The sequence below is a fragment of the Oratosquilla oratoria genome, chromosome 26 (assembly GCF_046742065.1).
Source record: "Oratosquilla oratoria isolate Oo_2021 chromosome 26, ASM4674206v1, whole genome shotgun sequence".
NCBI lineage: Eukaryota > Metazoa > Arthropoda > Malacostraca > Stomatopoda > Squillidae > Oratosquilla > Oratosquilla oratoria.
The window spans coordinates 15,548,732-15,563,731 of NC_134802.1; the positions used below are offsets into that span (position 1 = coordinate 15,548,732).

Below are 15,000 nucleotides of genomic sequence, written 5' to 3' on the forward strand. Positions count from 1 at the left end.
AAATGAATGCGTAATATCTTAGTACTTTTGTTTTGTTTCCTATCATTGTGAAAATAATAAGTAATTCCTACATTCCTAATTGTGAAATCCGTGTAAGCTTTGTGAAAAAGTGCCTTCCTTAGTTCCAAAAAATAGAGAAGTAATCGGCGCTTCAGAGTGTCAGCTGCACAGATTGGGATAGTCGTGACTCGACGCCCCGGGTCGTTCAACGTGCGACAAAATAATTATCAAACTTAATTTCCTGATCAACTACTTCTATCGCCGGCTGTATTTTCCCTTTAATTATAGCTGCCACCTGGCTCCTTTATTCATCTCTGCTGCATCACCTCGATAAGGAAAAGGTTAGAACGTCAAGTTTTCATTTCATTTTGCCAAGTATTCTTAACTGACGCTGACATCATCTTTTACTGTACGTGTTATACAGAATGGAATTTATTTACAAGGACACATGATAAATTGCCAAACAGTGCAGTTATCTTGGTCACCTTTTGATAACTGGCGAGTACACCTGGTCCACAAGCACCAGGAAATCGACCATAGGTGCCAGCAGTACGCTCATCCGCTCCATTTCCGTGTCCGTTTGTTCGGGCGTGAAGGTTCCTGATGTGGGTTGAGAGCTGGTCGGGGAGCCTGGTTCGTTGTGCCAAGCGTCTAACCTGCCGGGAACACGAACAAGTTCTGTAAGAAATTAAACTCTTAAAGCTGAGAAGTTTATCCAAGCTTAGTAATTTCATTTGAAATAGTTTTAACTCCCTCGGTAGTGACTAGGGTTTGCTAATCTGGCAAAACTATGTACTTTGATTGTAACTTGTAATTTAACAATAAAAAAAAACGACCCTATACAAGAAACCAAGCTACGTTTCCATCAACCATGTCCTCTTCCTTCTACTTCCAACTCTTCAGAAAATTCAACTCCTACTCACAACACTATGACAACACTATACCTCATCACAGTCATAAAGGATGAAACAACATTGCCTTGCATTGTTTTCTTTTCTATTTCCGTAGCACCGATATCACTGGGGTCAGTGATAGATTTCTACATTCCACGTATCTGCCATCTCCCTTTGCACACGCACGTACGCACACACATGCTACAATGTGGTACTGTCGACGGCGGCGACCATCTCCCTAGGGACGTTCATTGTTCAGTCACCAAGTTCACCGACCTTTCCTGGTTACGCCCCTTCAACGACAATAGATTCTCGGCATCTCTACTTTAAACAATGGCCTCGCTGCATCTCGGGTCAAGCCGACGCCCTAACATCTGCGCAGAACGGACCTCGCGCCTTCTAGAAAACAATTGAAGCAGTGCGGGTCAAAAGGCCTCACGTTCTCGACATACAATAGTGGAACATTAAAACCAACAACTCCAACGAGTTTATTTCACCACCAATTCCCAATACAGTAACTTACCACCTACAAAAGAAAGAAAGAGAGAGAGAGAGAGAGAGAGAGAGAGAGAGAGAGAGAGAGAGAGAGAGAGAGAGAGAGAGAGAGAGAGAGAGAGAGAGAGAGAGAGAGAGAGAGAGAGAGAGAGAGAGAGAGAGAGAGAGAGAGACAGACAGACAGACACAGAAAGAGAGAGAGAGAGAGACAGAGAGAAAGACAGAGACAGAGAGAGAGAGAAAGAGAGAGAGAGAGAGAGAGAGAAAGAATGAAAAAATGAAAACGAAAAAATGAAAGAATGAAAGAATGAAAGTGAGAAAGAAAGAAAGAAAGAAAGAAAGAAAGAAGGAAATAAAGAAAGAAAGAAGGAAAGAAGGAAAGAAGAAAGAAAGAAAGAAAGAAAGAAAGAAAAAAGGAAAGAAAGAAAGAAAGAAAGAAAGAAAGAAAGAAAGAAAAAAGGAAAGAAAGAAAGATAGAAAGAAAGAAAGAAAGAAAGAAAGAAAAAAAGAAAAGAAAGAAAGAAAGAAAAGAAAGAAAGAAAAAGAAAGAAAGAAAGAAAGAAGAAAGAAAGAAAGAAAGAAAGAAAGAAAGATAGAAAGGAAGAAAGAAAGTGAATTATGACAAAAGAAACAATATAGATTTAAGAGAGAATGCGGGTGGGGAAGGGCAAACGAAGATGTGTTAGGAATAGAGTTTATTGCCCTAACGTTGCGACCAACTTGGTCTTCTTCAGAGGACTACAGCATTACAGACGGATCACAATTCTTATATTCGTAGTGAGAGGGAACCCGCCAAGGTATGAGCGTCATGTTTTCCCTTTGGCTAACGATTTAATTATTAGGACACTTGCTGCTTTCGAGAGGCATTTAAATCCGTCTCTGTCGTTGTTGTTCTTGTTGGCGGCGATATGTGCAGCTTCCACAGTTTTTCTCATTTTCTTCTCAAATCCCTCGTGTAGAATTTCTGCGTTGTTCCAATCAGGTAGATGTCCACATTTGTCCAGGTGACGAACCAGGGAGTTAGATGTTCTATGAGCCCTGAGATCGTTTTTGTGCTCATTCAAGCGTTTATTGAACCCTCGACCTGACTCACCGAAATAAGATGATGGACAACCGTTGCATGGAATACGGTAAATGACACTGAGATTATTATGCATATTATTATGTTTCTTAAATATTTTTCCTATTTTATTTGAAGATATTTTTGCTATATTTATTCCACCTTTTAACAAATAATCATCAATAGCTATGGTGTTTGTAGAATTAGGGACAGAAATAAAATGAGACTTATCCTTTCCCGGGGTCCGGACGTTTGAGCCATCGTAGATCTTCTTGGCTTTCCTCGTTGTCCTGGTGATCAAACCTCCGGGGTATTTCAGCTTCCTAAAGGTATTCTTGATGTAAGTAAGTTCATCCTCTAGGAATTCTTCACTGCAGATACGAAAAGCTCTGAGAAAGAAACCTATTAGAACACCCGTTTTAACACGTCTGCTGTGTGCTGAAAAATAATGGACAAAGTCGTCCCTATTGGTGGGTTTCCTGTACACCGAGAAACTTACCTGTTGAGACACGTTGATACACAGAGGTTCTCAACAGGTAAGTTTCTCGGTGTACAGGAAACCCACCAATAGGGACGACTTTGTCCATTATTTTTCAGCACACAGCAGACGTGTTAAAACGGGTGTTCTAATAGGTTTCTTTCTCAGAGCTTTTCGTATCTGCAGTGAAGAATTCCTAGAGGATGAACTTACTTACATCAAGAATACCTTTAGGAAGCTGAAACCCAAAACCTGGGGATAATCAGGGGTCGCTCGCCCCACCTGTGGCTTATCAGGTTCGCCCTCTACACGCGAAAAGTGAAATCAACTCACTTCTCGTAAGATACACACATACACCTCTCACGAACAGAGCCACAAATCACGCACAAACATATACACTTACTTTCTCTTTGACTAAAATTCGCTTCCTTTCTAACTTTCTCTTCTACTACATCTTCTCATTTCAGTTTACCTCCCACTAAAGATTTTTCCGTTTTTCCACCTTTCTCTACTACTACGCCTCCTACCATTTTCTAAACTTTCGTTGGTGATCCTAACCCCGTTGGTAATCCCAATCTCCTAACCTCCGACGTCAGGCGCTTCCCTCCAAGCTCCTGGTCAAGTCCTCCTATGCCATGACAACAATCTAGCCCCTAATTGCTCGCGATTCGCCCGGTGGCAATAGCCCTCTTTTATACACTACTATCATTTCATTTTCTAACAGACGTTCTTCCCCTCCCACAAAACCCGATCCCGCGCAGGCGAGGTGGTCTTTTCTTGAATTCCAGAATTCCAGAATTCCAGACTCTGAAGAAGACCAAGTTGGTCGCAACGTTAGGGCAATAAACTCTATTCCTAACACATCTTCGTTTGCCCTTCCCCACCCGCATTCTCTCTCATTTGTCTGAAATAATCTTAAATATAGATTTAATATATCTAGACTTTGCAAAAGCTTTTGATGCCGTCCCACACGAAAGACTACTTACTAAATTAGCTCCACACAGAATAAGTGGTAGCCTATTAAGTTGGACTAGTAATTGATTGAATGATCGACAATAGAGAGTTGTTTTAAATGGAAAAACTTCTAGATGGAAAAATGTTACAATTGGAGTTCCTCAGGGTTCCGTTCTTGTCCCACTTCTATTCATAATATGTATAAATGATATAGACCATGGACTGAAATCTACTGTTTCCAAATTTGCTGATAATACAAAACTGTGCGGAATGGCAAATGATCGCTTAAACCAATTAAATATTCAAGAAGATTTAGATAAATTACAGCGATGGTCTGAAAAGTGGCTAATGAAATTTAACACAAGTAAATGCAAGGTAATGCACATAGGTAAAAATAACAGTAAGCACGATTACAAGTTATTTGGAAATTTGTTAACAAAAGTGAATAGTGAAAAAGATCTCGGCGTAATTATCAGTAACGATCTCAAATCACCCAAGCAGTGTATTTCAGCCCCCGAGAAAGCAAATAAAGTTCTAGGATTGATTGCGCTGTCTTGACTTCAAAAGTCCATCACTCATTAACAAGCTATATAAGTCGTTAGTTCGTCCACATTTGGAATATGCTGTTTCCGTATGGTCACCGAATCTCATTAAAGACATTGACAGACTGGAAAAAGTACAACGGCGAGCCACAAAACTGATTCCAATTAACAAAAATAAATCATACGAAAATCGACTAAAACATATGAATCTGTTTTTCCTAAAAAAGCGTAGACTCAGAGATGACTTGATACAGGTCTTTAAAATTCTAAAGGGAATTGACAACATCAAAAGTGACAAAATTTTTATACTGAATGAGAATCAGACAAGAAACAATAGTCTCAAACTGTCCGGAAATAGATTTAATTTGGAAGTGGATAGAAACAACTTTGCCAACCGTGTAGTTAATGAATGGAATAAACTTCCTGCAGAGGCAGTGCAATGTAGTTCAGTTCGAAGCTTTAAGAATCATTTAGATTAACACCTAAGCAAGATGCTGTAATGATTATCATTTATTTTATATTATTTGTTTTTGTTTTGTTATTATTTGTCTGTTTGATTCTCATTTATCATTAGTTATATGTCAATTTATAATTGTTTACTATTTACTTGTTTGTTTATCATTTAACTATACCTATGCATTTATTTGTGTATTTTTTTTATACTTGTGTTGTTATAGTTTTTGTTTATTTATTTATTATTATCAATGTGATTTTTTTCGCATCCGACCTAGATATGGACCAAAAGGTCTCCTGTCGGCATGCTCGCCTTTATAATCCTTTGTAGGAGTGAATGAAAGAGTGAATGAAAGAGTAAACGAAAGAAAGAGGGAAAGAAAGAAAGAAAGAAAGAAAGAAAGAAAGAAAGAGTGAATGAAAGAAAAAAGAGTGAACGAAAGAAGAAAGAGTGAATAAAAAAAGAGTGAAAGAAAGAAAGAAAGAGTGAAAGAAAGAAAGAAAGAAAGAAAGAGTGAAAGAAAGAAAGAAAGAAAGAATGAAAGAAAGAAATAAAGAAATAAAGAAGGAAAGAAAGAAAGAAAGAAAGAAATAAAGAAGGAAAGAAAGAAAGAAAGAAAGAAAGAAAGAAAGAAAGAAAGAAAGAAAGAAAGAAAGAAAAAGAAAGAAAGAAAGAAAGAAAGAAAGAAAGAAAGAAAGAAAGAAAGAAAGGAAGGAAGGAAGAAAAAAAGAAAGAAAGAAAGAAAGAAAGAAAGAAAGAAAAAGAAAAAAAGAAAGACAGGAAGAAAGAAAGAAAGAGTGAATGAAAGAAAAAAGAATGAATGAAAGAAGAAAGAGTGAATAAAAGAAAAAAGAGTGAACGAAAGAAAGAAAGAAAGAAAAAAGAAAAAAGAAAGAAAAAAGAAAAAAGAAAAGAAAGAAAGAAAAGAGAGAAAGAAAGGAAGAAATAAAGAAAGAAAAATTTAAAGTTGTAATGGTGTAGACTTATTAGAGATCTCCCTATAGGTACTGACTGCATAAAGTTTGTGCAATCAGTATTTTATGGACTTTAACCAATGGCATCCTTATGAACCAGAATCACACAGCATTCTTTTATGATGAAAGTCACCTCTCCACTCAAAAAAGAATGTTGATCACATTCAACTTTCACTATTCCCTCCTGTACGGAATATCGTCCCAAAGGAAAAAAACGCTGGTTATTGCCGACCAAATACCAACGCTTACTAGAGTTAGATCAACAACGATGATTGGTCATGGCGCAATGGTGATTGACAAACAAGTGTCTAGAGCACAAATTCTTTGTTTTTGAATGGGGCTGTATTTCTTCAAGCAGCAAAGTACGAGGCTGATCATTTCAACCGAACCTGTCAATGTGTTAATCTAAATATGATGCTAAGTATGATGCGCATCACGCAGCATTGGCTGTGGTAGGCTAATAATAATCGCACCGAGCATTACGTACCTAAAGGCGAATGTGTGAAATACAATTCAGAATTTTAAGATACAATTGAACATCTACGTGATGTATTGCTATACTTTCTTTAGTGGTTTATATTTTCTCTCTCTCTCTCTCTCTCTCTCTCTCTCTCTCTCTCTCTCTATATATATATATATATATATATATATATATATATATATATATATATCTATATATATATATTCCCTTTTCCCCATCCTACCAATTTCCTTGAACTGGCGCTCTAGCCTCACATTGTGTCTTCATGTCAGTCTACCTTCTGACAGTGATTTTTTTTTTTATCACCTATACTCATTTTATTTCAGCTTGGCTAAGATACCATTCGATAGTGTTGTCGAATCATTAATTTGTAATTCTCAGATTTCACTGAATTAATAGATTTCCTATCATGATTAACCCATTCACTGCTGTTTATAAAATTTGTTCTGGCTATCGCGAAACTGTTGACAACTTCCTGATTTTCATTTCCGCGTTAATGTGGTGTCTTTCTTTTTCCCCAGTAATTTTACACCAAGTTTAGTTGAACATATTAAATGTTGAAGTAATATACACAGATCTGTAGCTCATTTAATCCTAAGTGTATTTACAGATTCTGTTCTAACTATCGTCGATCTTGTTCAGTAAAGACAGGAAACCCCATAGTACGCACCATTCTTCACAGTGTGCAGTGACGGCAGCTATGACCCGATGGCAGATGCCCGGGTAGGCCTCAGGTTCCCCAGCTGCACCCTCAGGGAGTTCGTTCACGTCTGCGTCGGCGTGGGGTTCAGCGCTCCCCTCGACCGAGTTAGAGGGTCCGCGCGTGGCTTCGCCTAAGACTTCGTCTTGATCAAGAATAGCTAAGCATCTGCAAGGAACATAAGAAGTATTCGTGCTTTCTAAGTTCAGAATTGCTTGGAAGTTTAGATAATTATCAACCCTATACTAGTAAGAAGTTTCCCTAGGTTAAATAAAAGATAAAATTCACAAAGGTGTCCTTTTGAACAGTATAGGAATTGTAGCTGCGAACATTTTTTTTAATTTTTTTAGCTGAGGAAAACTCTCTGTAGCAGAGGTGTAACACCTTTCTGAAACCTATCTTCATTAACCCTTCGCTGCATCTTGAGCATTGATTCTAGCTGCCGCCAGGCAATTTTATTCAGCCATGGTAAACCCGCTCTGTATGGAGGTCATTCGATCCGTCTTAGTTAAAGTGACCCTCACCTTAAAGTGATCTCTAGCCGATCCAGAGCTGCTGGAGGGAAAGTGGAATGGAGGTGGTGCACGGCTCGAACACGGTCGTCGGCCCACGCCATGAGGGCGCACTTCAGCTCGCCTCTCTGCAAGACAGGGAGGGACAAGTGGGCACTAAAATGGAGGACGAACTGCTCCTGCAACAATGTGGTACACTCACTCTCACTCTCACTCTCACTCTCACTCTCAATCACTCTCTCTCTCTCTCTCTCTCTCTCTCTCTCTCTCTCTCTCTCTCTCTCTCTCTCTCTCTCTCTCTCTCTCTCTCTCTCTCTCACACACACACACACACACACACACACAACACACACACACACACACACACACACACACACACACACACACACACACACACACACACACACACACACACACACACACACACACACACACACACACACACACACACACACGACTCGATGGCGCAGTGGCAGCGTTCGTGGCCGCCACTACGGCGGTCCGGGTTCGAATCCCGCCCAGGGCTGAAATAATGTCAGTATCGCCGTGCTGCGAGACGTTACTCCAACTCTCGTGGGCGGGGAGTTGGGTGTGTGCGTGTGCGTGTAAGGCCACAACATTACCCATAGATCGGTCATATATGAGCTCTGAGCTCTCTCCCGGAAGGGAGATAGCTGTCGTTCACGAGTCCAACACGTGATTCAAGACCATGGTGAATCATACACACACACACACACACACACACACACACACACACACACACACACACACACACACACACACACACACACACACACACACACACACACACACACACACACACACACACACACACACACAAACACATTCATCCATCCACATCAGGGCCCTTTCACTTGGGTGGCGACCCCCCACCCCTCTCCGTCCCCTCAAGAAGAAATTAGAGAAGATAGGGAGATATCCCTTCGGGCTGCATCAAAATATCATCCATATACAACCATTTTCCACTCACCTCTATCCCCTGCCTTCTCCCTTCCTTCCTCAAAAGACTTTGAAACTAGAAAAGACTGTGAGAAAATCCCTTTGGGCTACACTAAGATATCATCCATAGACATCTGTTCCCCACTCACCCTACCCCATGCCTCATCCCTCCTTGCTCGACAGCCATTTCCCTCTTGCTCAATGACCCTTTTACCCCATCTATCCATCTCATCCTCGGTTGCCCTCTCAGGTTCACTCCATCCATCTCTGCCTTCCACACCTCTTTTACTAATTTTTCTTCACTCATTATTTTCATGTGTCCAAAACATCACAATATTTTTTCATCAGCCTTATCTGCCATCTCCCTTTCCACCCCAGTACTCCTCCTCACTTCCTCTTTACTCACTCTATCCAACCTTGTAACCCCTACAATACTTCTTAGACATTTCATTTCAAACACATTTAAAAATTTCCTCTCTACCTTTCACAAATTCTAAGTATCTGATCCATACAGTGTAGAAAGCATGATCACCCCTTTCATATAATCTTCTCTTTACATGCATCCCCAGATGTCAATTTCTCATGACACTTTTCAATCCCCTAAAACATATATTTGCTTCTCTCAATCTACAGCTTACCTCCACACCTATTCTTTTATTTCCAAATACTTAAAACTGTCCACTTACTCTTGCCTCTCTCCTTTAAGACTTACATCCAACTTCCTGCCATCTTCTCCCTTGTATATCTCATCACCTTACTTTTACCCACATTTACTTTCAACTTTCTCCTATCATATACCTTCTAAAAATCTGTCACCAACTCCCTTGATCTCCCTTCTGAACCTGCCACAAGTGCAATGTCATCTACAAACAACAACTGGCTCACCTCCCGCTTTCCTGCACTATCTTTAACTATATTCAATCCCCTGCCCATTGCCCTTGCATTTATCTCCCGTACCATCCCATACATGTACATACTGAACAGTAATGGCAACATGACAGCCCTGACACAGCCCCACCTTTACCTCAAACCACTCGCTCTATCCGTTTCCAATTCTAGTCGTTTCTGCTACTCTAATTAAATCTCTTGAATGTCGTTAAGAGCTTTCCCCAAATCCCATATATCTGCAATACCTCCCACAGTGCCTTCCTGTCCACCCTGTCATAAGCCTTTTTCCAAATCTATAAAGGCAAAAAAGAAAAAAAAATGCTGACGACACTGCGCTTGTGGCAGGGTCAGACAGGAAATTAAGGGAGTTATTGATTGAGATTGGGAAGGTATGCAAGAGGAAAAAGTTGAAGATAAATATGGGTGAAAGTAAGACGAAGACATGCACAAGGGTAGAGGATGGCAGATATATGGAAATAAGTCTTAAAGGAAAAGGCAAGGGGAAGATTATAGGTTTAGGTATTTAGGGTCGCATGTGGCAGGAAAGGGAGGAGTGGAGGTGTACGTAAATTACAGACTGAGAGAAGCAGGTAAATGCCTTAGGGGAATAAAATGCGTCATGAGAAATAGTCCTTTAGGAATAGATGCAAAGAGGACTTTATATGATGGGGTTATTGTGCCGACGGCACTAAATGGGTCAGAGACTTGGAATTTAAGATAGTCAAAGAGGAAATTTTTTAAATGTGTTTGAGACGAAATGTCTGAGAAGTATTATAAGGGTTACAAGGTTGCACAGGGTGAGAAACGAGTAGGTGTGTGTGTGTCTGTGTGTGTACGTGTGTGTGCGTGTGTTTTTGTATATATATATATATATATATATATATATATATGTGTGTGTGTGTGTGTGTGTGTGTGTGTGTGTGTGTGTGTGTGTGTGTGTGTGTGTGTGTGTGTGTGTGTGTGTGTGTGTGTGTGTGTGTGTGTGTGTGTGTGTGTGTGTGTGTGTGTGTGTGTGTGTGTGTGTGTGTTTGTGTAGCTATTGGAGTGATATTACCAAGTATCACTAATTCAATACCATGAACTTATGAAGAAAACGAAAACCATTGATAACATGATTACAATAATGTTGGTTGTTCTGATGATGCGGAAACCCTACTACGAATCATATGTCCTTACCTCTTGTTGGGAGTACAACCCATCCTCGAGGAAGACTTTGCCATACATTAGGAACTGAAGGAGAGAGGCGGGTTCAACCCTCGGATGGTGAAGAGCCACCAGGAGCTGAGCAAGGGCGCGCTGTTCCTCCCGCAGCTGTGAGAGGTATTGCAGCTGAGCAAGGAGGCATCGAAAGGCAGGAGGCAGCTCATAGGGTAGATGAAGATGACTCATGACCTGGTGGGAGAAGGATGAGTGCGGATATGTACCAATAAGTGTCCACCGAGGTGATCAATGTCTCTCGCACAAGAACACGCATAAACAAATCACGCACATTCAAACATAAACACACACACACGCTCATACAGACATGTATACACAAACACACACCTGTTAACCTTATGAAATGCTGTTATGGGCAGTTCATGTAACATTCCACATCCTCGTCCATGTCATTCACATATATGGCAAGGATTATTGAAGCTAATACTGATCCTTGTGGAACTCCGCTTATTATCTCCCAAGTAGAACTCTTATCTTTGAACACTACTCTCGTTTTTCCTCCATACAAAAAGTCCTCCGTCCATTTCAGTAGTTTTCCTTGTATCCCTCCTATGGTTTCCAGTTTTCTTTATATATATATATTTTTGTGAAGGACTTTATCAAAAGCTTTTTTGTAAATCTAGGAATGCACAATCAGCCCATCTGTCTCTTTCTTGTACTATGTCTAGTAGTCTTGAGTATTAACAGATGAAATTTGAGGTACATGATCTTCCCTGTCTAAATCCGAATTTAGGATCTTTTTCTCCTCCAGATGTTTTATACATCTACCTGTACTTCTTATAACTTTTTCACTTTTATTAAACCAACACTTGATATACACGTTTTTCCTGTTTTTGACAATATTGTATGTGTGTGTGCCCGTGTGTGTGTGTGTGTGTGTGTGTGTGTGTGTGTGTGTGTGTGTGTGTGTGTGTGTGTGTGTGTGTGTGTGTGTGTGTGTGTGTGTGTGTGTGTGTGTGTGTGTGTGTGTGTGTGTGTGTGTGTGTGTGTGTGTGTGTGTGTGTGTGTGTGTGTTTGTGTGTGTGTGTGTGTGTGTGTGTGTGTGTGTGTGTGTTGTGCGTGTGTGTCCGTGTGTGTGTGTGTGTGTGTGTGTGTGTGTGTGTGTGTGTGTGTGTGTGTGTGTGTGTGTGTGTGTGTGTAATAATAATAATAATAATGATATTCGGTTTATTGGGTATAACAGCATTACTGCTGAAAATATACATCCTACAAGATTATAACATTATAAAACTATGACAGTGAAAAGATGTTGTTACAACCATTAAAAAGAAAACAAAACACTAAGCTAAGGAATAGCTGTGTTGTTATTTCTTGTTTTTGATTAAGTCCACAAATGTCGGTATGGGGCTCTTCTTATATCGGTCGGTGCGTGCTCTGATCGGCTTGATGGTATTGTGGTGCCCCACCTGTAGCCGTGGTTGTGGTACCTGTGGAGGTAGCAGATTCCGAAGCCGAGGATGTTTAACTAGGGTAACCGCAAACGACCTCAGGCTCTGAAGATAGCGTTTAGCAAAGGTAGGAAGTCCGAGTGTTGTGAGAGCGTGCTGATAGGTGGTGTATTCGTTGCCAAGGATTGTGCGACAGGATCTTTTCTGCACTTTCTCCAGCTGTCGCTGCTGCGTGACTGTGAGTGACGAGGCCCAGGAAAGGTGACGCGTACATAAACTTGGGTAAAATGAAAGAAGTGTAGATGGTCTTGAGATCTTCTGCCTGTGCCCCTAATGAACTCAGGCGACGCAGCATATACAGCTTGTAAGAGGCTGCTCCGACGGTGTTGGCGGTGTTCTCCTTCCAAGTCAACTTATTGTAGATGGTAATCCCCAGCAGCTTAGTTGACTGGACCACTTGTAGGGATTGACCGTCAATTGTCAGCAGGGGAGGGGGGTGGACATCATTGGAGGTGTGGAAGTGCATTACCACAGTTTTCTTGTGGCTAATGGAGACCTTATTGTACACTGTCCATGTGTGTAGCCTATCCAGTGTGTCCTACAGTGGGTTGTAGATCAGGTCAGTGTTGGACACAGGGATCCCCACCGTGCAGTCATCAACATATTTCCTCCTGCGCGATGTGCCTCCCAGGGCATCGTTGAAGAGTATTAGGAAACACAGTGGCCCCATTCTTGTTCCCTGTGGTATCCCACAGGAGAGATGCTGGACTGCAGAGACGTGTCCCTGATATCTAACAGTTGACAACTGTCCGTCAGGAAGTCAGATAGCCAAGCCACCAAGGAGGTAGGAAGGCCAAGGTGGATGGCTTTGGTGATGATAGTGGTGTGATCAACAAGGTCGAAGGCTTTCTTGAAATCAATGAACGCCATTGCAAGTGAAGTCTTGCGCTGCTCGAGATTTTTATAAATAAAGTCAAGGAAGCTAATAAGATAGTGAGTGGTGGAGGATATTTTCACGTTACCAAACTGCTGGGGATCAATAAATTTGCTGATTTTGGAGTATGCTCACTCGAGGACAAAATCCTCATAAGTAAGACTAGGAATGGGAGTGACAATAACACTGGCATGCGTTTAAATTTTTATTTTTTCAAAGGTCGAAGGTTTTTCAAGTGATTTATAGGAATTTTTGGTGCGCTGAATCCAAAAATGCCATCCGTTTCCTTGGATCAGGTCTACTTTTTGAGATATGGGAAGTGCGACTTTTGGGCCTTGTATAGTACTAAGTATAAGGAAAACGAGGCTGCAGGTATAGCCTATTCTTATTTTTTTGCATAAAAATTATACTGTAGCACCCCGAAACTGATACTGAAACCTAATGATGTTTTTGTTTACTTTCAGGAAACTGAAACCGAAACTGAAACTGAAACTGCATTGACTACATTGACAAACTGCATTGACAACACTGAAACTGAAAATGGTTTAGAAAAGTGTGATCTCCAATCAATGTGACTGATTTTATAAGAATCTGTGCTTTTTACAAGAATCTGTGCTTCTTGTGTTTCTATTTTGGACACGTATCTTAGATTGACAGAAAATGGAACGCAAATGCACAAATCATCCTGATAGGTTCTGCTACATATGTGGTAATGTGATTCTTCCTCGTCGACTAGCAAATATAACTGATTTTGTGAAGAAGGCATATCATGCTTACTTTGGAGTTAAGCTTGGGGACCAGGACAAGCCATTTGCACCCCATGTTAGCTGCAAAACATATGTCGAGAACTTGCGTGATTGGAGAAATAAAAAAAGGAAGAGTATGCCATTCGCTGTTCCAATGGTTTGGAGAGAGGGTAAAGATCATGTGTCAGACTGCTATATCTGCATGACTAATCTTAAAGGAGTCAACCGCAAGAACAAGCATTGTATTCAGTATCCTAATGTTCCGTCTGCCATACGACCAGTCCCTCATGGTCCAGGCCTGCCCGTTCCCGAGCCAGATGTTGCAATGGAATCTAGCTCTGAATCGGAATCTGATAACGCACTAGACAGGGCAGAGGGTGGAGAATACATGCCAGAAGAGAATGACCGGCCAGTGCCTCTAACACAAGCAGATCTCAATGACCTGACACGGGATCTAAACCTATCAAAGGAATCAGCACAGCTTCTGGGTTCTCGTCTTCGTGAGAAAAATTTGCTAGCACCTGAGACAACATTCTTTTGGTACCGAGAGCGTGAAAGAGAATTTAGACAGTTCTTCACAACCCAGAAGGACTCGTCATTAGTTTACTGCAACAACATTGCTGGTTTGATTCAATCAATGGGGCTGGACTATGTTGCTACTGAATGGAGACTGTTCATCGACTCTTCCAGCAGAAGTCTCAAGGCAGTCCTCCTTCACAACGGAAATAATTACTCTTCAATTCCAATCGGTCATTCGGTGCAAATGAAAGAAACTCATGACAACATGGATCAGCTACTGTCTGCTCTGAACTACAATGACCATGGTTGTTTGATCTGTGGAGATCTTAAGGTAGTTGGATTGGTTTTGGGACTACAGGGTGGGTACACAAAGTATCCATGCTTTTTGTGTTTGTGGGATAGTCGGGCTGATGATCAACATTTTGTCAGACAAGAATGGCCACCACGACAACGTTTGGAACCTGGTTCACACAATGTTCAGGCTCGTTCTCTTGTTGAACCAAACAAGGTCTTACTCCCACCTTTACATATCAAACTGGGACTGATGAAGAACTTTGTGAAGGCAATGGACAAGGATGGCATGGGATTTACTTTTCTTCAGCAGAAGTTTCCTCGGATCAGTCTGGAAAAGCTTAAGGCTGGCATCTTTGATGGGCCTCAGATAAGGGAACTTATGAAGGACTCAATGTTTGACGATGCACTGAATGCAGCTGAGCTGTCCGTTTGGTGGTCGCTTAAGTCAGTGATAAGAAACTTTCTAGGAAATAACCGAAGTGCAGAATACGAGAAAGAAGTCGATGAGCT

General features: G+C 41.0%; 1 protein-coding gene across 3 annotated transcripts in view; it reads right to left on the minus strand.

The window, feature by feature from the left end:
* Positions 1-15,000, minus strand: part of LOC143039393 (uncharacterized) — a 130,945-nt gene that overhangs the window by 73,332 nt on the left and 42,613 nt on the right. For all 3 annotated transcript variants that reach the window (XM_076209358.1, XM_076209359.1, XM_076209357.1), the window contains exons 9-12: positions 10,568-10,783; positions 7,556-7,671; positions 7,002-7,199; positions 486-656 (exon numbers count right to left, since the gene is read on the minus strand). In XM_076209358.1, the coding sequence (XP_076065473.1) occupies positions 486-656; positions 7,002-7,199; positions 7,556-7,671; positions 10,568-10,783 (701 nt within the window). The remainder of the gene's footprint in view (positions 1-485; positions 657-7,001; positions 7,200-7,555; positions 7,672-10,567; positions 10,784-15,000) is intronic.